Genomic DNA, 23632 nt, shown 5'->3' with positions numbered 1-23632 from the left:
CCAAAACCCGTTGAGCTTGACACACACTGGCAAAAAAAATATTCTACATGTAAACGTTTATTATGCCATTTTCAAAGAAATTTTGCTTCCAATATACCAGTACCCCAACGTGCCAGTACCCTAACGTGCAAGTACCCCAACGTGCAAGGACCCCAACGTGGCCCGGGCTGCGAGGGCCCTTTATAGCTGCTCGCAGCTCTAGTTCTTCTTCTTCTTTATTCTCCGCACACGATCGCGATTTTGGGTACCTAAACATTCACGAAAACTCACCGAACTTTGCGCACTCTTCGGGCCCGGCGAAAAACTTGATATTATGAAGTCGTCATAACAACGCGACTCTATAGCGCCCCCTAGCGTAGAAAAATAAAAACCAAGCCCGGCACGTTTGAGCTAGAGCAACGAAAATTGGCAGGCACGTGTAGCACCCCGAGCCGCACAAAAAAGTCTATTGGGACCATGTAGCTAAAATGTAAAGGAAATAAGCTATGAATTTTTTAATGTCCAATTTTGGCCTATTTTGGCACATTCACTGTGGTCATGCTTTTTCCCCCTTTGCAAACATTTTTCATCCAGTTGACTTCAAAATTGGCATTTATCATCTCAAGACCTGAGACAACAACTGGGCAAAAAACCTTGACTTTTTGAAATACTATATGACGGGGGCGGGGCATCAAATATTGCCTTTAAAATTTCATTTGTCCAGAAAGAGCAAATGCTTAATAACTCCCATGTTCAAACTCCAAAAAATCTCAAACTTCTCAGGCAACGTAATAGTCACGGCCTGAAAACATCTATATAATAAAATTCAGTTATACATATAGCGCCACCTAGTGGTAACAATAAATGTCATACTTTACGTTTTTAGCTACTGTGCTGAGCTCGTTGAAGGGATCCAGTTGAAAATTGGTCAGAAAAGCCTTAAGATGTTGATGATGCCCCACACCGAATATTGTAACTTTTCACCAAAGGGCGTGGCCGCTACGGTGACGCAAAGTCTGAAGATTTTTCGTGACAATAAAAGCTGCATTAACTTGAACGAGATGATCCTATCTTCTCAAAATTTCACACATTTGATGAGAGTCCAGCTCTAAAGACATCTACTAACTTACATTTCATCTAACTGATAGCGCCACCTAGTGGCAATTGTTTTTCTTACGAATTTTCTTCTACGTTTTTCTCCAAACACGTTAACTGGACCTACCTCATATTTGCTCAGAGGAGGGTTTCGGCCTTCATGATGTCACAACACGAAGTTTGTGAGTTTTCTAGAATTGCTGTAGGCGTGGCTAAGCGCTGTTCGCCAAGAAAACAACGCCAGTTTTGAGGGTCTAAACATGCACAGAAACTCCTGAAACTTGGCACACACATCTGGCCTGGTAAATTGAGCAATATTTTATTGTTGATTGTGCTATTTTTACAAAAATGACTCAATAGCGCCCCCTCGAAATTTTAACGAAGCAGCCCCGGTTGTACGTTTAAGCAAGAACGCCGAATATTTTTAGGTGTATGAGGGAGCCCAAGACCTACAAAAAAAGTCTCTTGTACCCATATGCTAAAATGAACAGGAAGTGAGCTACGAATTTTTGAATGTCCCATTTTTGACGATTTTTGCACATTCACAGGGGGCAGACTTTTGCCCACTTCTCCTACACGTTTCATCCGACTGAGTTAAGACTTGGCCTGGACCATGTCAAGACCTGAGCCAACGACGGGGAAAAATTTAGACTTTTCGAAATACTATATGATGAAGGCGGGGCATCAAAATTTGTGTTTCACAATGAAAAAGGATATGCTTGATAACTCCCCGGTACATGCTCCAAAAAATCCCAAACTTGACATGTATGTTTATCGTCAAGGCCTGAAGTTATCTCTATGACAACATTCAGTTATATATGCAGCGCCACCTAGCCCTTGAGGCATGAAAAAAAAATACCCCACATACGGTATTTTGTACAAAAAATGTAAACTCATTCTAAGTGTGATAACGAAGTCATTTATGAATATTCTTTTAGTTTCCACCACTCAAAATGTTCACTGGCATCAGACTTATCCAAACATATATATATTTTTATTTATTTTTGATAGCCTCTATGGACATTAAAAGCAATATCGTGAATGAAGGATATGCTTAATAACTCCACGGTACATGCTCCAAAAAAAATCCCACACTTGACATGTATGCTTATAATCAAGGCCTGAAGGTATCTCTATGACAAAATTCAGTTATAAATACAGCGCCACCTAGCCCTTGAGGCTTATATAAAAAAATAAATAAATACCCCACATACGGTATTTTGTACAAAAAATGTACACTCATTCTAAGTGTGATAACTAAGTCATTTATGAATATTCTTTTAGTTTCCACCACTCAAATTGTTCACTGGCTTCACACCGATCCAAACGTATGTACGTTTCCATTTTGTTTTATTCATTTTTGATTGCCCCTTTGGACAATAAAAGTAACATTGTGCAATGAGTACAACGAGCGATGATGTGTATATACACTTTTACAAAACAATACCAATCAGGGCAACTCATTGCCTAAAAATAAAAAAGGGACGCTGATTTTTGCAGGTCTTAACAATCACCAAAACCCGTTGAGCTTGATACACACACTGGCAAAAAAATATTCTACATGTAAACGTTTATTATGCCATTTTCAAAGAAATTTTGCTTCCAATATGCCAGTACCCCAATGTGCCAGTACCCCAACGTGCCAGTACCCCAACGTGCAAGTACCCCAACGTGCAAGGACCCCAACGTGGCCCGGGCTGCGAGGGCCCTTTATAGCTGCTCGCAGCTCTAGTTATTATTATTCTTTATTCTCCGCAAACGATCGCATTTTTGAGGACCTAAACATTTACGAAAACTCACCGAAATTTGCACACTCTTCGGGCCCGGCGAAAAATGTGATATTCTGATATTGTCATAACAACGAGACTCTATAGCGCCCCCTAGCATAAAAAAATAAAAACCAATCCCGGCACGTCTGACCTAGAGCTACGAATTTTTTAATGTCCCATTTTTGACGATTTTTGCACATTTACAGGGGGCATACTTTTGCCCACTTCTCCTACATGTTTCATCCGACTGACTTCAGACTTGACCTGGACCATGTCAAGACCTGAGCCAACGACAGGCGGAAAAATCTTGACTTTTCGGAATACTATATGATGAGGGCGGGGCATTAAAATTTGTGTTTCGCAATGAAAAAGGATATGCTTAATAACTCCCCGGTACATGCTCCAAAAAATCCCAAACTTGACATGTATGTTTATAGTCAAGGCCTGAAGGTATCTCTATCACAATATTCAGTTATATATGCAGCGCCACCTAGCCCTTGAGGCGTGAAAAAAAAATACCCCACTTACGGTATTTTTACAAAAATTGTAAACTCATTCTAAGTGTGATAACTAAGTCATTTATGAATATTCTTTTAGTTTCCACCACTCAAAATGTTCACTGGCATCAGACCTATCCAAACATGCATTCTTTTTTATTTAATTTGATTTAATTTTGATAGCCTCTATGGACAATAAAAGCAACATTGTGCAATGAGTACGAGCGATGATGGGTACATATATTTTTCCAAAAAATACCAAACAGCAAACTTATTGCCTAAAAATAAAAATGGGTGCTAATTTTTGCAGCTCTTAACGTTCACCAAAACCCATTGAGCTTAAAACATTCATCACACCTGGCAAAGAAAATCCACATGTAAAGGTTTATCATGCCATTTTCAAAGAAATTCTGCTTCCAATGTGACAGTACCCCAACGTGCCAGTCCCCCAACGTGCAAGTACCCCAACGTGGCACGGACTGCGAGGGCCCTTTATAGCTGCTCGCAGCTCTAGTTTTATTTGTAACCTTTTTTTTATTGAATTGTTATGAAATTACTCTATCAATGACTAAAAAATAAAACCATATTTAAATTAGGGGGAAAAAATTGTACATTTTATTGTAAATTTAGATATAAATTGATATAAAATGTGTGATTAATCATCAGTTAATTATTGAAGTCATGCGATTAATTATGATTAAAAATTGTAATCAACTGACACACACATATATATGTATATGTATATATATGTATATATATATATGTATATATATATATATATATATATATATATATACGTATATATATATATATATATATATATATATATATATATATGTATATATATATATATATATATATATATATATATATATATATATATATATATATATATATATATATATATTAGGGCTGGGAATCTTTGACTGTCTCACGATTCGATTCAGAATCAATTTTCGATCTCGATTCAAAATGATTTGATGGACAAATGATTTCAATTTACAGTTTTGCACAACATTGTCATGATCTACTCCAGTCTGCTTTGCAAGACAAAATGACAGATACATTAAAGTGTCTGTTTTTTTGTTTAAACATTTATTAATTTTATATTATAAGTGCCTTTTTTTCCACAAAATCCGCATGTGGGCTACAACTGCCTTTCCCACTTCTTCTTCATTTCTAATTTAAATAAAATCGATTTTTGGATATTAATATTGATTCGATTAATAATTGAGAATCTCAATTCTTTTATGAATTGATTTTTCACCCCTAATATATATATATATATATATATATATATATATATATATATATATATATATATATATGCATGCGCACGCACACAAACACACACACACAATAACGAATAACGTTTGATATATTATTTCAGGGTTGTTTAATGTTACTGACCTTGAGATAGCTACGTTCAGGAGTAGAAGTGTGCACTGTAGTAGATCATGACAATTCTTTTCTTCAACATAGATTGAAGCAGAAATCATTGTCAATCAAATTATTTTGATCAAATCGATTCTGAATCGAATTGCAGACCCAAAAGTCAGAATCGAATAGAGTCGTGAGATAGTCAAAGATTCCCAGTTTCCCACCCTTAAGGCCTCAGTATGCTTCTGCACGAGCGGAGTTATGCTGTAACGCCTCCGCGCGAGCGTTTGCCTTCCGACTTGTGCGCAATACACATCTGTGTCTGTTGGAGTTTCACACCAAGTCCCGCTGTCGCTATGGCTGGGACGCCACAGAGTGGCGGTTCCTCTGCATTTTATGACAGATTCAGGAAGTTCAATTTAATTCAGAAACACGAAACAAAGCCGTGGGGAGAGTAAGTTCATCACCGTGGCAATTAATTATTGCCAATTTGCACCGGTGTCGGCCGTAAACTCGCCAAAACACAACAGCCATGCGCTTAGCGAATACAGTTTTTTTTGTTTTTTTTTAAGTTATTGTTGTTTTCCGCCTCTCGTCCCAGGCACATATCCACATGCACAGCCGTGGTCTCCGAGCAGGAAGTCGATTTGCGCCGCCAGTTGCCTTCACGGAAACTATCTGGGCGGGGGGCGGGGAGAGAGAGAAAAAAAAAGAAAAAACTCCATCGAACGGACCATTCAGAAGCGAGCTACGCCCCGCCATCTACGGTGTTCAAGGATTGGCGACGTGTGCACCGCAGCCGGCCACGAGCGACGCGGCACTTAAAATTCATGAACGGTCATCAACGGGAGAGCAAACGTGGAGGCATAAATTAGGCTTTACTCTGAGGGTTATGGTTAGCGTTAGGCTGGTAATTCGTGTCTGTCTTTTTCGTGGAAAAACATACCTCTGGGTTTCCAAAATTGGCCCACACCATCTTCCAGTCAGTTTGAACAAAAACCAGCAACGCAATGATGGCATAATGTAAATTAATTTAAAAATGAGACAAATCAGGAGGAAGAAAAAAACACATACAGCCAGCAGGTAACAACATGGCTGCATTAAGTCCTATTCGGTTTGGCCACTGTGGTCGCCTCTCTGGGAAGATTTTCGGCATATAAAAATAAAAATTAAAAATCTTGAGCTACTCTGTTAATATGTATTGATTCGAGGAACCATTTAATAACAACATATTAAATGTGTTCCCGACACATTAAAAGATGTTCTAAATTTCTGTTATTTACAAATGTTATGAGTTGTAAAAGATGTGTTTACAGTAGTAACAAACTACTTAATAGTGTCATTTAAGCAAGTTATGGACAAGCTATAAATAGCTATTTTTTTGCACAAGCTTACCTACGTTAAAGCTAAGTACGTTAAAACTGACCTAAAATCAGTTTCCATTTTATAGTCTGAACATTTTGAACAGCATTTATTTGTGAATAAATCAAACCTTTAAATGTTTGTTCAGTTTGTTACTTTGAGTTTAAAATTGTAATCGTCCAGAATGACTGAAAAGAAAAAAACATTTATTTTGATTTTTGTCCATATTGCCCAGTCCTAGCTTCAGTACATATGAGGTGCTTGCTTACTCACAAGTTTTTAATTGTATTGGTTTCAGGGCTTTTAGATCCTGGTCAGTTTTTTCTCCTGTCTTCTCTGAGGTTTGCATCCAAGAAGGCTGGTGGCAGTAGCAAGAATCATGGAGGAAAGAGCCCTGGCAAAAGATACGGCCTCAAGAAACAAGATGGTAATATTCAAATATTTGTAAATTCCTTCATAAAACTGGTCCACAGTATATTTCTATTTCATGCCAACTGTACCTGCATGGTTTTCCACAGGTTTACGGTGGTCGTTCGTTATACTTTGCAGATTTGTATTTGGGGCCAAAATCTATACATGGTGTTTATCTTGGGTTGTTCCTCGATATTGTGCGGGTAAAGTAATACCCTTTGTGTGCCTGTGTGTGTGGGGGTGGGCGTATGTGGGTGTGTTTGTGTGTGTGTTGGCGTTGGGAACAGCCTTCCACAATTAGGGAATGTCCCACATACTCATCTTTCAAAGGAAATCTTAAATGCTGGCTGAAGGACAATCAAAGTGTGACCATTAACTCTTTTTACATTGTTTTGTTTTCATGGAGTCGTCTTACTATGGTACTCAATTGTTTTATTTCAACGCTCTTATTTCTTTTATCTTGATTTTTGTATTGCTATGTTATGTGTATTTTAATATATTTATGTATAGGGGACTACAGATGCAAACTAGACTAAGTGCAATTTTTGGACAAATTGCGTGGGCATGCTGAAAGCTGAATACTAATAGCTGAATGCTAATAGCTGAATGCTAATGGAGGAAATTGAAAGATGAGCTATGAGTTGGTTTAAATTTATAGCGTTTAAGCATAAATGTGATGGCTATATTTGCAATGTACAGTCAGAGGTGAGATTGGAACCCTCGCCTTCTGTTCACTTGTGACAGATCTGTTTTAGTTGGCTACCCATTTAACGACAGAGGACTTGCTGTCATCATTGAAGTCTTGTGAAACGTCATTCAGGGATGCCCTGCTGAATGAACGAATGCATTAAATATAACGTGTTAAACGACCGATAATGAAAGATTAATTGTGTGAAGATTACAAATGATCAATTGTAGATTAATTATAAATGAATGAATGAATTAATTTTTCAATATAGAAGAGAGTAAAAAACTTACTAACGACAAATGACCAGAAGTAATGGATGTGAAATAATTTGACAATGGTAAGTATTCAGTATTTGTACTGAAGAGCTGTCCAAGTGGGGTTCGAACACGGGCACACTGATTACCAGTCCTTTGCAATCACCACTAGGCTGATGCTCCCACAGATGCCCCTGTTGTCACATTATATGTATTTAATGTGAACACTGAGGTAAGAAGCTGAAAGCTTGTGTTGAATTAGGATTTTGAATGCAGAATGGAGTAAAAACTTAATGATAAATGTGGCATCAAAAGTAATGGATGTGAAATAATCGGACAATGATTAGTATTCAATATTGTATTTGTACTAAAGAGCTGCCCAAGTGGTGGTTTGAACCCACATCTTCCAGAGTGTTAAGCAAGTGCTCAAACCACCGACCGAACTTGTTGGGCTTAAAGTCATGGCTTATAGTGTAGTCATATTTTAAAGTGACATCTGATGCTGAAACCACTGAATATATATATATATATATATATATATATATATATATATATATATATATATATATATATATATATATATATATATATTAGGGGTGGGAGAAAAAAATCGATATCGCAATATATTGTTGCTCTCTCTGTTGCAATAAATTATCGATACACTGACGGTAGATATCGATGTAATGTGTCCAGTTGTGCAGTGTTATGTTATCATCATCACGGACCCGTCGCCATGGGCGGGCCTTGGGGGTCCGTGCCCGCCCTGTCAGTCAGCCGTGCCCGCCCTAGCAAGATGACTCACCAACTATTCGTCCTATCAGTCACGTAAACTTGCGCCTTCTGTTTTAAGTAAAGCATGGCGTGCCAGCCAACCACATACCTCCTTTCAAGTTTGGCTGTGATTGACAACTAAGCGAGCCAATGACAATCAGGATCAGGAGGGATGGGGTGGGGTGGGGGGGAGACGCGCGCTCTGCAGACGTGCCTTAGCCAAATCTACTTCCGGGTAGATAGTGCGCATTTGCCGGCTGGCGCTGGGACAAAGACTGAGCAGTGAGCACGTCGTGCCGCTTTAATGGAAGCCACCAAATGCCAAACCTCGATCCAGGATGACACAGTGACATCAGTGGGAATCCTGAGTCCACTGGTTACGTTTACAAGTGAGTGTCAAACTTTTATTTTAATTCGTCAAGCCACACAGCACGGATGAATTGTAGCAATACACAGTATGCTGTTAACAGACCCAAGCAGTCACACATACACAACAACAACTAAGGAGCATAAAATTATTTATCACTAACGCAGTTGCAGTACAATGTGAGTTGAATTCTCTTTTTTTATTGCCAAGTTTGTTCATGTTGATGACTGTCACTAAGTTCTAATTTAAAAAAACAGCACTTTACACATCCTTTTGGATCGATATTCTGCTTAGTTTTTCACTGAACCCATATGTTGTTTCTGTATATCATCGACATAACTCAACCTTATTTCTAAATCACTTTAAAACAGCCATTGCTGCATACAAAGTGCTGTGCATAGAATAGAAATTAGTCTGTGTGAAATAAAATAACACAAAATAAAATTAATTAGAGTAAATATAAGTAGATAAGTAAGTATACACGCAAATAAAATACAAAAAAAAAAAAAATCTATACAAGTATAGAAATAAAATAACACAAAATACAGAAGGCACCATAAAAAAAGTAAAATGATGTGAAGTCTCATGCTAAGTCAAAGATCAAAGAATAGAGATGTCTGGCAAAAATGATAAGAAATTTTGTCCATATCGTACAGCCCTAATCCAACACGCAAATGAAGGCAACTGCTAGCCAATTCCAGATAGAAGGGGCTGGGTCACAGAGTCATTCATTCGGACATAGTTGTTTACAGAAGTGAAGAGTGGATTTGTTTCAAATGAACTTTTGAGTTGAATAAATGCAAAATGAACTACACATTTTTTTTTCAGTTTGTCTTTTAGATTTCAGAACGAACTGCCGCTTTTAAGTGACAGAAAATATTGTGAACACTTTTGCAGTTGTCACAGTGCCGCTGTTCAACCTGATGAACATTAGATTTAGGTTGATAAAGTGTGCCCCCCCAAAAAAAGGTAATGCCCCCCCTACAATTTCTTTCTGATGACGGGTCTGCATCATCATCATCATCATCATTAGGGCCCGAGCAGCGACCGCTGCGAGGTCCCTATTGTTTTTCGTTCAAATTATTAGGGCCCGAGCAGCGACCGCTGCGAGGTCCCTCTTGTTTTTGTAAGAATTATTGGGGCCCGAGCAGCGACCGCTGCGAGGTCCCTATTGTTTTTGTAAAAATTATTATTATTATTATTATTATTAGGGCCCGAGCAGCGACCGCTGCGAGGTCCCTATTGTTTTTCGTTCGAATTATTATTATTATTATTATTATTATTATTAGGGCCCGAGCAGCGACTGCATCAAATATTGCCTTTAAAATTTCATTTGTCCAGAAAGAGCAAATGCTTAATAACTCCCATGTTCAAGCTCCAAAAAATCTCAAACTTCTCAGGCAACGTAATAGTCACGGCCTGAAAACATCTATATGATAAAATTCAGTTATAAATATAGCACCACCAAGTGGTAACAATAAATGTCATACTTTACGTTTTTAGCTACTGTGCTGAGCTCGTTGAAGGGATCCAGTTGAAAATTGGTCAGAAAAGCCTTAAGATGTTGATCATGCCCCACACCGAATATTGTAACTTTTGGCCATAGGGCGTGGCCGCTACGGGGACGCAAATTTTGAAGATTTTTCGTGACAATAAAAGCTGCATTAACTTGACCGAGATGATCCTATCTTCTCAAAATTTCACACATTTGATGAGAGTCCAGCCCTAAAGACATCTACGAACTTATATTTCATCTTACTGATAGCGCCACCTAGTGGCAATTTTTTTTCTTACGAATTTTCTTCTACGTTTTTCTCCAAACACGTGAACTGGACCGACCTCATATTTGCTCAGATGAGGGTTTCGGCCTTCACGGTGTCACAACACGAAGTTTGGGAGTTTTCGCGAATCGGTGTGGGCGTGGCTAAGCGCTGTTCGCCAAGAAAACAACGCCAGTTTTGAGGGTCTAAACATGCACAGAAACTCATGAAACTTGGCACACACATCTGGCCTGGTACAATGAGCAATATTTTATTGTTGATTGTGCTATTTTTGAAAAAAAGACTCAATAGCGCCCCCTAGAAATTTTTAACGAAGCAGCCCCGGTTGTACGTTTAAGCAAGAACGACAAATATTTTTAGGTGTATGAGGGAGCCCAAGACCTATAAAAAAGTCTCTTGGAACCATATGCTAAAATGAACAGGAAGTGAGCTACGAATTTTTGAATGTCCCATTTTTGACGATTTTTGCACATTTACAGGGGGCATACTTTTGCCCACTTCTCCTACACGTTTCATCCGACTGAGTTAAGACTTGACCTGGACCATGTCAAGACCTGTGCCAACGACAGGGGGAAAAATCTTGACTTTTCGAACTACTACAATGATGAGGGCCGGGCATCAAAATTTGTGTTTCGCACTGAAAAAGGATATGCTTAATAACTCCCCGGTACATGCTCCAAAAAATCCCAAACTTGACATGTATGTTTATAGTCAAGGCCTGAAGCTATCTCTATGACAACATTCAGTTATATATGCAGCGCCACCTAGCCCTTGAGGCATGAAAAAAAAAAATACCCCACTTACGGTATTTTTACAAAAATTGTAAACACGTTTCACAATGAAAAAGGATATGCTTGATAACTCCCCGGTACATGCTCCAAAAAATCCCAAACTTGACATGTATGTTTATCGTCAAGGCCTGAAGTTATCTCTATGACAACATTCAGTTATATATGCAGCGCCACCTAGCCCTTGAGGCATAAAAAAAAAATACCCCACATACGGTATTTTGTACAAAAAATGTAAACTCATTCTAAGTGTGATAACTAAGTCATTTATGAATATTCTTTTAGTTTCCACCACTCAAAATATTCACTGGCATCAGACTTATTCAAACATATATATATATTTTTATTTATTTTTGATAGCCTCTATGGACATTAAAAGCAATATCGTGAATGAAGGATATGCTTAATAACTCCACGGTACGTGCTCCAAAAAAAATCCCACACTTGACATGTATGCTTATAATCAAGGCCTGAAGGTATCTCTATGACAACATTGTTATAAATACAGCGCCACCTAGCCCTTGAGGCTTATATATAAAAAAAAAAAAAAAAAAAAAACATACGGTATTTTGTACAAAAAATGTACACTCGTTCTAAGTGTGATAACTTAGTCATTTATGAATATTCTTTTAGTTTCCACCACTCAAATTGTTCACTGGCTTCACACCGATCCAAACGTATGTACGTTTCCATTTTGTTTTATTCATTTTTGATTGCCCCTTTGGACAATAAAAGTAACATTGTGCAATGAGTACAACGAGCGATGATGTGTATATACACTTTTACAAAAAATACCAATCAGGGCAACTCATTGCCTAAAAATAAAAAAGGACGCTGATTTTTGCAGGTCTTAACAATCACCAAAACCCGTTGAGCTTGACACACACACTGGCAAAAAAATATTCTACATGTAAACGTTTATTATGCCATTTTCAAAGAAATTTTGCTTCCAATATGCCAGGACCCCAACGTGCCAGTACCCCAACGTGCAAGTACCCCAACGTGCAAGGACCCCAACGTGGCCCGGGCTGCGAGGGCCCTTTATAGCTGCTCGCAGCTCTTGTTATTATGGCCCGAGCAGCGACCGCTGCGAGGTCCCTATTGTTCCTGAAGAAATTCTTCTTCTTCTTCTTCTTCTTCTTCTTCTTCTGCTTCTTTTTCTTTGTTATTATTCTTTTCCGCAAACAACCACATTTTTGAGGCACTAAACATGAACGAAAACTCACCAAACTTTACACGCAGATCGGGCCTGGCGAAAAATTTGATATTTTAAAGTCGCCATACATGATAAAAGAAAAATGGCTCTGTAGCGCCACCTACATAGGTTTAACGGATCCCTGTCCCGCTACGATTGTCCTATGGCTACGAAAATTGTGTGGCACCTGTAGTACATCCAGATGAACAAAAACCTCTTTGATATGTGTACCCTAAAATAGACAGGAAGTGAGGTATGAGTATTTGAATGTCCAATTTTGGCACATTTACAGGGGTCATACTTTTGCCCGCTTCTCCTACACGGTTAACCCGATTGACTTCAAACTTGGGCTGTACCATCTCAACACCTGGGACAACATCATGGTAAAAAATCGAAAGTTTTTGACATACTATATGACGGTGGCGGGGCATCAAATTTACAGTTTCAAAATTCTTACTTAACGAAGCATTGCCGGTGGTATGTTTAATCTCGAGCTACGAAAATTGGTACACATATGTAACAGACTATGATCTACAAAAAAGCCTGTTGGTGCCATATGCTAAACCTAACAGGAAGTCCGCCAGAGGCGAGGCATCAAATTTTGTGTTTCAAAATTCTTACTTAATGAAGTATTCCCGGCTGTACATTTCACCTAGAGTTACCAAAATTTGAAGACAGGAAGTCCGCCATTTTGATTTACTTTGGAACGTGTTGCCATTTTTTGGGCCATTTCATAGGGGTCTTATTTTAACGAACTCCTCCTACAGAGTTTATCCGATCATCTCCAAACTTGGTGTGATTCATCTTAAGATGTTGAAGATGAAAAGTTATTGAAAGCTTTTTATTTCGTCGCACGCTGTTGCCGTAGCATGCACAGTTTGCAAAGGAAAAAATTCCTTCTTAATTAAGCATTCCCAGTTGTACGAAGCAGCGAGAGCTACGAAAATTTGGAGACACATGTAACAGCCCACGATGTACAAAAAAGTCTCTTGGTGCCATGTGCTAAACCCAACAGGAAGTCCCGTAGGGGCCGGGCATCACATTTTGAGCTAAAAAACTCCTCTTTAACGAAGCATTCCCGGTTGTACGTTTCACCTAGCGCTATGATAATTTAGAGGCATACATAAGAGCCCACGATGTACAAAAAAGTCTCTTGGAACCATTTGCTAAACCAAACAGGAAGTCCGCCATTTTGATTTACGTTGGGATTTGTAGCCATTTTTTGTGGCCTTTTTTAGGGGTCATATTTTAACGAACTCCTACAAAATTTATCCGACTGTCTTTAAACTTGGTGTGCATGTCAACTTCCGCTTACCCGCAGGACTTAAATCGGGAAATATGTCCTGATCGACTCTCCAATCAAAGGGTTAGAAATTCCCCTTTTCCCTCACCGGCTCTAAGGCGTCAGCGTGAGGAGACGGGAATTAGTTAAGCCGATATGTCAAAGTGGATTCACCTAGGTTTGTTCACTGTCTTCTTATCATAAGGCCAATCCGTTTTCATCCACCTATCAATCCCGAGTGAATAACCACACAGAGCCCAGGAATAATAGTCTGAACACCTCACTTACATTGGCAGCTCCACTTTCACGAGTTGTTTTCATTTGTTATTGACCTAGTCATTTAATAATCCTTGTGAGGATCATACGGATTTGTTTCATATCAAGCAGGAGTATTTGACTTTATTAATACAGATGGAACAAAGGTTAGATATCATTCAAATGTACTTACCTTTTTCCGGACGTCCGTTGCTGTTGTGTCCGTCTCGAAGAAAAATAATGCTGACTTATAAAATGACCAAAAGGAATAAAATAAAAATAAAAAGAATCAAATAAAATAATGAATTCACACTTGGTTTTTTAATTATTTTATTTGTTCTTATAAAACGACCTTGGACTTATAAAATGTCCAAAAGAAATGAAATAAAAATGAAAAGAAACAAATTAATTCACAAATTGTCTTTTAATAATTTTATTGACAATAATGATATAGCAAATATAATTCATAAAAATCTCATTTAATAATAAAACATAGAATCAATAAAAATAAGATGAAATAGGAAACAGGAAATCAAAATAATATTTAAACCTTTTATAAGAGCTTTCTAAAATTGATCATTTCTCAGAGGAGCTCAAGACCCGAATCAAAATAAGGCGTTTTTGGCCAAAAATAAATTAAAGATATGGGAGTGGTTAAATGGCTCTTACCCTACTCGCGATTAATCTTTCATATCTTCATCTTAAACACCGTATTGATAAAAGTTTTGTACTTTACCCAATCTTTGAAGAACGATTCACTCACGGCAAAAAGTCAAAGTCCTTTCGTGAAGAAACCTAAGTCCCACGAAGCCGCGAATCCGTCTTCAGCAACACACTCCACACAGATCACATCGCAGGGTGACGAAGAAGAGCGTCGGTCCTCATCGAGGAGGGCATCTTATAAACTTGGGTGCGTGCCACTGGTTTCATCATTGTGAGTGTGTCCTTCCGCGCGCTTGGGGGATTTCCAGTCCTTTCACATATCAATGCGCAAGGGGACTTTTGCTCTCGGTACTTTCCACACTCATGAGTCATACGCGCATAACGTTGAGTAAACACTTACAGGAAACTGGTTGCTAGGCTACGCACACCACAGAGCGCGACCAGTTCCTGTTTTTCAAAAAGAATTCAACGGGGGCCAACAGCTTCATTCTGACTCCTCTGTTCTACTCATAATACATATGTCAATGGTCTTGGCTCTTATTCAACAATCATAACCATTAAAATCAATAACATCATATATAGTAATGTTCTAAACATAACTAAGCAAGCATGAATAACATGTATATACATGACATGTTAATCCCAAATTCTCTCAGGGAAACTTAACAGGTTAATTCTAGTTCTTGCTTCACATCATGCATGTCATTGTTGAGAGGACAATACATACAGGTAATCTTTTCACTCAATGCAGTTACAGCAATATCATCAGCGATTAAGACAGTATCGGTCGTAAAGAAAAATAAAAGAAAAGACAGCAAAACTTCATAGTTGGCATCAATGTGCTGTGATCATTGATCCATAAATCAGGATAACAATTGTCGAATACAGATCGTGTATATGTGTATTATTACTTAGTTCAGGATCCCATTTATTTACACTTAAATTGTATTTGGCCACTTCCACTTCCTTATATGGGATGTCCGGGCTGCACTGAGTGCGGCTTGGTTGCACAGGTTTGGCGGCATCTGGTGATCGCTTTAGGGAGCTACACACAGAAGCCATTTGGTTTGGTTTTCACTCATGTAGACACCAATTGGTCTCGAACTAAGAATTGAGTCTAGTCCATTAATTTGTTATCTCATTTTACATGATATGGCGTTTCATCTGACCCACTCAATCCACTCAATTCGACAATCTTAAGATGTTTAAGATGCAAAGTTATCGAAAGTTATTTATTTTGTCGCACGCCGTTGTCATGGCGATGCATTGTTTGCCAAGTAAAATGCTGCTTTTTTTTTTTAGTCTAAACATGTGCAAAAACTCATGAAACTTTACACACACATCAGGCTTGTCATAAGCATGAATATTTTAGAGATTTCTTATTCAATTTGCAATAAATGGTTCAACAGCGCCCTCTAGACATTTTTATGAAGCTTTTGCAAATGTTTTGTATTTTATGATTCAGCTAGATTTGTAAAAATTTGGATACCTATCAGCCTAAGACTTACAAAAAGGTTTCTCAAGCCATATGCTGAATCAAACAGGAAGTCTGACATTTTGATTTACTTTGGTATTTGTAGCCATTTTTTGGGGCCTTTTATAGGGGTCATATTTTCAACAGAACTTATCAGATCGTCTTCATTCTTTGGCGTGTTTCATCTTAAGATATTTAAGATGAAAAGTTATTGAATTTTTTTATTTTGTCACACGCCTTTGCTGTAGCCATGCATTGTTTGTGAAGAAAAATGCTTTTTTGAGAGTCTAAATATGGGCGAAAACTCACAAAACTTTGCACACACACCAGACCTGTCTGGAACATGAATATTTTATTTAGAGATTTGTTGTGCAATTTGTAATAAATGGCTCAATAGCGCCCTCTAGACATTTTTATGAAGTCTTTCCGATTATATGATTCAGCTAGATGTGTGAATATTGGCAGGCATGCCGAATATATTCAAAAAGTATTCTAGATAGCCATGTGCCAATCCATTTTGATTTTATTTTGTTAATTGTGCATCATTTTTGGCCTTTCCATGAAACTTTACAAACACAAAGCATGGCAAAAACGTTTACAATTTAGATGGTTTCCTATTTGACAGTACCCCAACATGCCAGTACCCCAACGTGGCCCGGGTTGCGAGGGCCCTTTATAGCTGCTCGCAGCTCTAGTTATTCTTCTTCTTCTTCTTCTTCTTCTCCGTAAACGATCGCGATTTTGGGTAACTAAACATTTACGAAAACTCACCAAACTTTAAACACTCCTCAGGCCCGGCGAAAAATTTGATATTATGAAGTCGTCATAACAACGAGACTCTATAGCGCCCCCTAGCGTAGAAAAATCAAAGCCAAGCCCGGCATGTTTGAGCTAGAGCAACGAAAATTAGCAGGCACTTGTAGCACCCCGAGACACACAAAAAGTCAATTGGGACCATGTAAAAGGTATCTCTATGACAAAATTCAGTTATAAATACAGCGCCACCTAGTCCTTGAGGCAAAAAAAATGCCTCACTTACGGTATTTTTACAAAAATTGTAAACTTATTGTAAGTGTGATAACTAAGTCATTAGGGCCCGAGCAGCGACTGCTGCGAGGTCCCTATTGTTTTTGTAAAAATTATTATTATTATTATTATTAGGGCCCGAGCAGCGACCGCTGCGAGGTCCCTATTGTTTTTCGTTCGAATTCTTCTTCTTCTTCTTCTTCTTCTTCTCCTTCTTCTTCTTCTCCTTCTCCTTCTCCTTCTCCTTCTCCTTCTCCTTCTCCTTCTCCTCCTCCTCCTCCTCCTCCTTCTTCTCCTTCTCCTTCTTCTCCTTCTCCTTCTCCTTCTCCTTCTTCTTCTTCGCAAACGATCGCGATTTTAGATTGCAACCTAGTGGTTACAATAAATGTCATACTTTACGTTTTTAGCTACTGTGCTGAGCTTGTTGAAGGGATCCATTTGAAAATTGGTCAGAAAAGCCTTAAGATGTTGATCATGCCCCACACCGAATATTGTAACTTTTCGCCAAAGGGCGTGGCCGCTACGGTGACGCAAAGTCTGAAGATTTTTCGTGAAAATAAAAGCTGCATTAACTTGACCGAGATGATCCTATCTTCTCAAAATTTCACACATTTGATGAGAGTCCAGCCCTAAAGACATCTACTGACTTATATTTCATCTAACTGATAGCGCCACCTAGTGGCAATTTTTTTTCTTACGAATTTTCTTCTACGTTTTTCTCCAAACACGTTACCTCATATTTGCTCAGATGAGGGTTTCGGCCTTCATGATGTCACAACACGAAGTTTGTGAGTTTTCGCGAATTGCTGTGGGTGTGGCTAAGCGCTGTTCGCCAAGAAAACAACGCCAGTTTTGAGGGTCTAAACATGCACAGAAACTCATGAAACTTGGCACACACATCTGGCCTGGTAAAATGAGCAATATTTTATTGTTGATTGTGCTATTTTTACAAAAATGACTCAATAGCGCCCCCTAGAAGTTTTTAACGAAGCAGCCCTGGTTGTACGTTTAAGCAAGAACGACGAATATTTTTAAGTGTATGAGGGAGCCCAAGACCTACAAAAAAGTCTCTTGGACCCATGTGCTAAAATGAACAGGAAGTGAGCTACGAATTTTTGAATGTCCCATTTTTGACGATTTTTGCACATTCACGGGGGGCAGACTTTTGCCCACTTCTCCTACACGTTTCATCCGACTGAGTTAAGACTTGGCCTGGACCATGTCAAGACCTGAGCCAACGACAGGGGGAAAAATTTTGACTTTTCCAAATACTATATGATGAGGGCGGGGCATCAAAATTTGTGTTTCACAATGAAAAAGGATATGCTTGATAACTCCCCGGTACATGCTCCAAAAAATCCCAAACTTGACATGTATGTTTATCGTCAAGGCCTGAAGTTATCTCTATGACAACATTCAGTTATATATGCAGCGCCACCTAGCCCTTGAGGCATGAAAAAAAAATACCCCACATACGATATTTTGTACAAAAAATGTAAACTCATTCTAAGTGTGATAACGAAGTCATTTATGAATATTCTTTTAGTTTCCACCACTCAAAATGTTCACTGGCATCAGACTTATCCAAACATATATATATTTTTATGTATTTTTGATAGCCTCTGTGGACATTAAAAGCAATATCGTGAATGAAGGATATGCTTAATAACTCCACGGTACATGCTCCAAAAAAAATCCCACACTTGACATGTATGCTTATAATCAAGGCCTGAAGGTATCTCTATGACAACATTCAGTTATAAATACAGCGCCACCTAGCCCTTGAGGCTTATATGAAAAAAAAATAAAAAATACCCCACATACGGTATTTTGTACAAAAAATGTACACTCATTCTAAGTGTGATAACTAAGTCATTTATGAATATTCTTTTAGTTTCCACCACTCAAATTGTTCACTGGCTTCACACCGATCCAAACGTATGTACGTTTCCATTTTGTTTTATTCATTTTTGATTGCCCCTTTGGACAATAAAAGTAACATTGTGCAATGAGTACAACGAGCGATGATGTGTATATACACTTTTACAAAAAATACCAATCAGGGCAACTCATTGCCTAAAAATAAAAAAGGACGCTGATTTTTGCAGGTCTTAACAACCACCAAAACCCGTTGAGCTTGACACACACTGGCAAAAAAAAATATTCTACATGTAAACGTTTATTATGCCATTTTCAAAGAAATTTTGCTTCCAATATGCCAGTACCCCAACGTGCAAGGACCCCAACGTGGCCCGGGCTGCGAGGGCCCTTTATAGCTGCTCGCAGCTCTAGTTCTTCTTCTTCTTCTTTATTCTCCGCAAACGATCGCATTTTTGAGGGCCTAAACATTTACGAAAACTCACCAAACTTTGCAGTCTCTTCGGGCCCGGCGAAAAATTTGATATTATGTAGTTGTCATAACAACGCGACTCTATAGCGCCACCTAGCGTAGAAAAATAAAAACCAATCCCGGCCCGTTTGAGCTAGAGCTACGAAAATTGGCAGGCACGTGTAGCACTCCGAGACGCACAAAAAAGTCAGTGGAAGCCATTTCCTAAAATGTACAGGAAGTGAGCTATGAATTTTTTAATGTCCAATTTTGGCCTATTTTGGCACATTCACTGTGGTCATACTTTTTCCCCCTATGCAAACATTTTTCATCCCATTGACTTTAAACTTGGCATTTATCATTTCAAGACCTAAGAGAACAACTAGGCAAAAAATCTTGCCTTTTCGAAATACTATATGACGGGGGCGGGGCATCAAATATTGCCTTTAAAATTTCATTTGTCCAGAAAGAGCAAATGCTTAATAACTCCCATGTTCAAGCTCCAAAAAATCTCAAACTTCTCAGGCAACGTAATAGTCACGGCCTGAAAACACCTATATGAAAAATTTCAGTTATACATATAGCGCCACCTAGTGGTTACAATAAATGTCATACTTGATGTTTTTAGCTACTGTGTTGAGCTCGTTGAAGGGATCCAGTTGAAAATTGGTCAGAAAAGGCTTAAGATGTTGATGATGCCCCACACCGAATATTGTAACTTTTCGCCAAAGGGAGTGGCCGCTACGGTGACGCAAATTCTGAAGATTTTTCGTGACAATAAAAGCTGCATGAACTTGACCGAGATGATCCTATCTTCTCAAAATTTCACACATTTGATGAGAGTCCAGCCCTAAAGACATCTACGAACTTATATTTCATCTAACTGATAGCGCCACCTAGTGGCAATTTTTTTTCTTACGAATTTTCTTGTACATTTTTCTCCAAACACGTTAACTGGACCAACCTCATATTTGCTCAGATGGGGGTTTCGGCCTTCATGATGTCACAACACGAAGTTTGTGAGTTTTCGCGAATCGCTGTGGGCGTGGCTAAGCACTGTTCGCCAAGAAAACAACGCTAGTTTTCGTGGTCTAAACATGCGCAGAAACTCATGAAACTTGGCACATACATCTGGCCTGGCAAAATGAGCAATATTTTATTGTTGATTGTCCTATTTTTACAAAAATGACTCAATAGCGCCCCCTAGAAATCTTTAACGAAGCAGCCCCGATTGTACGTTTAAGCAAGATCTACGAAAATTTTTAGGTGTATGAGGGAGCCAAAGACCTACAAAAAAGTCTCTTGGACCCATGTGCTAAAATGAACAGGAAGTGAGCTACGAATTTTTGAATGTCCCATTTTTGACGATTTTTGCACATTTTCAGGGGGCATACTTTTGCCCACTTCTCCTACACGTTTCATCCGACTGAGTTAAGACTTGACCTGGACCATGTCAAGACCTGAGCCAACAACAGACGGAAAAATCTTGACTTTTGGAAATACTATATGATGAGGGCGGGGCATCAAAATTTGTGTTTCGCACTGAAAAAGGATATGCTTAATAACTTCCCGATACATGCTCCAAAAAATCCCAAACTTGACATGTATGTTTATCGTCAAGGCCTGAAGGTATCTCTATGACAACATTCAGTTATATATGCAGCGCCACCTAGCCCTTGAGGCATGAAAAAAAAATACCCCACTTACGGTATTTTGTACAAAAAATGTAAACTCATTCTAAGTGTGATAACTCAGTCATTTAGGAATATTCTTTTACTTTCCACCACTCAAAATATTCACTGGCATCAGACCTAACCAAACATACATATTTTTGTTATTTAGTTTTATGTATTTTTGATAGCCTCTATGGACATTAAAAGCAATATCGTGAATGAAGGCTATGCTTAATAACTCCCCGGTACATGCTCCAAAAAATCCCATACTTGAAATGTATATTTATAGTCAAGGCCTGAAGGTATCTCTATGACAAAATTCAGTTATAAATACAGCGCCACCTAGTCCTTGAGGCTTAAAAAAAAAATGCCTCACTTACGGTATTTTTGCAAAAATTGTAGACTCATTGTAAGTGTGATAACTAAGTCATTTATGAATATTCTTTTACTTTCCACCACTCAATATGTTCACTGGCATCAGACCGATCCAAACATACGTATTTTTTATTTAGTTTTATTTATTTTTTTGATCGCCTCTATGGACAATAAAAGCAACATTGAGTACGAGCGATGATGTGTGTATATATACTTTGTAACAACTATTGCCTAGGTCCATTTCACCCTCTAATTTTTTTTAAGTTTGCTTCTCCTAAAGCAAATTCTCTGCAGTGCATGAATATTCCACTGCCCAGACAGGATCCAAGCCTGGTCAGCTCGGCAGGTGGCTACCCAGCCACCAACAAAACTCTTTTGAAGCCACTGACCAGGTGACAAAGGAATTTATGCGTCTGCCGAAGGAGTGTATTTCAAGCAGTCTTCTCGGAGCCCGAACAAATGGCTCCAATGGTTTGGAATACACAAATGACCGATCAAAGGAATGTTCATGACTTCTTATCAACCACAAAAGGATACTCTGGCGCCTCGCCCTTCCTGGAACGTCTAGATGGAGCAACAACACCTCCAAGTGGCGAAACTTGGAACTATCCTTAGTGACAATTCACATAAGTAATCGCATTTTACACATTTATATCATGATAATTCTTGACAGACAACTGAACTACGAATGATTCATGTTATATCTTTGTGTGTATGAACATCCTATTTCATGTGTACTCCATAAAGAATGAAAGATAATCAATGTCTCTCAGTTCAGTCAGATTAGACAAGTAGAAGTTACCTCACAAGTTAGTTTATGATGCATTAATTACAATGTGTGTTAAACGGGTTGTGTGGGAAAACTGATTTGCCAGACTGACCAAATTTAATGCCAAATTATTAATCTTTTTAATAATTTTCCTCTGAGAGTCTGCGCGAGCGAACAGAAGGGTGTGCCTTCACCTGCTCGCCCCACCCAGAGACTATAAAAAGGATGAGCAGACCACTGCCCGTTCGCTTGCCCTCTTCCTGCTCTCACAAGCTCTTCCAAAAACTCTGGCCCGACTTGCCAGTGGCCCAGCCAGGCTGCTCGAACTCTTTGTTCTAAGAGACTTGCAAACCACGTGGCCTTTTTCTTCCCTAGCAGGATCCGTTAACGAAATCGGATCCTCGCTCCACGCCACGCCAAAGCAAGTCAACTGCAACGCTGACTAAAGACTCTTTCGTTTTTTTGTTTTTTTGTTCCACTATCGGTGCTCACCCGCCCGACCTTCTCGGTCCCGGGTACACTTGCAACGCACCGCCGGACTCAAGGTTGTGCACCTAAGCCGCGCACCGCACCTGCTACTCGGTGGCGCTCCGCCGCAGTGCCAACGCACCTCCAACGGCTGGCCTTCCCCGTACGCAGGCGCGTACTGACCGAGCTGCAACACTGGAGCCGGGCAGCCGTCCGGCAGAACCAACCTCGCCAAGTCGACCAACCAATCAAGGGACGAGCCGCGCAACTACGTCAGGCCCCTGGCGTGGCCCCCTTGCTAACCTGTGGAATAAACCTTTTTTTTTCTTGCATTTTTCAACGAACATTGACTATTTTTCCCCCTTGTCAAAAAGGCCGCCACTTCTGTTCGTTGCTACGCAACTCCAGGTCTCGTAAGTGCGCTTGATTTCTACCTCGGCGTATCCACTGTGTGCCACTTACGTTTGAAACATCACAAATCTGGCAGGTCAAATTTTCTCTTTTCCCTGTTTCTTTATTCATTCGCATTCCTTCCTTATTTTCATTCGCTTTATTTTATTTCTTTTCTTCTGACGGTAGAATAGTTAGATAGGCAGTATTTTGATTCTGTAGTGTAGCAATTGTGAATAAATGCATGTTTTATAAACTTTATTCCGCCTAAGTCATCTGTGTTTCCGAGTGGATTATTATTCTTTTGTTAGTACAACGAACCACTGAATATCGAGTGTGGCGACTTTAGATTATCAATGACTGATGAAAGAAGGATTTTGGTCGTTGTTTGCTCCTGTTAACCCAAGCAAATTCAACGTGGTGCCCCAGAGGTTATCGAGGTAAATACCATTTACCTCTGTAACGTCCAGATTATTAATTCGTCCAAAAGACGACCCAATTATCGCTACATAATGGTGCCGGCCGTGTGAGGCTACAAAACATAAGGAGATCCACTCGAAAATACAAGACTTTGGACGTGAAAAGTAAAAC

At 39.0% G+C, this 23632-nt stretch overlaps 1 protein-coding gene across 1 annotated transcript in view; it reads left to right on the top strand.

Annotated features, from left to right (window-relative positions):
- mrpl27 (mitochondrial ribosomal protein L27) overlaps positions 1-23632 on the top strand; it is a 185557-nt gene that overhangs the window by 62739 nt on the left and 99186 nt on the right. The window contains exon 2 of the mRNA XM_077518491.1: positions 6381-6509. Within this exon, the coding sequence (XP_077374617.1) occupies positions 6381-6509 (129 nt within the window). The remainder of the gene's footprint in view (positions 1-6380; positions 6510-23632) is intronic.

The sequence above is a fragment of the Festucalex cinctus genome, chromosome 4 (assembly GCF_051991245.1).
Source record: "Festucalex cinctus isolate MCC-2025b chromosome 4, RoL_Fcin_1.0, whole genome shotgun sequence".
NCBI classification, from domain to species: domain Eukaryota; kingdom Metazoa; phylum Chordata; class Actinopteri; order Syngnathiformes; family Syngnathidae; genus Festucalex; species Festucalex cinctus.
This window is presented reverse-complemented; position numbering and strand designations above follow the sequence as displayed.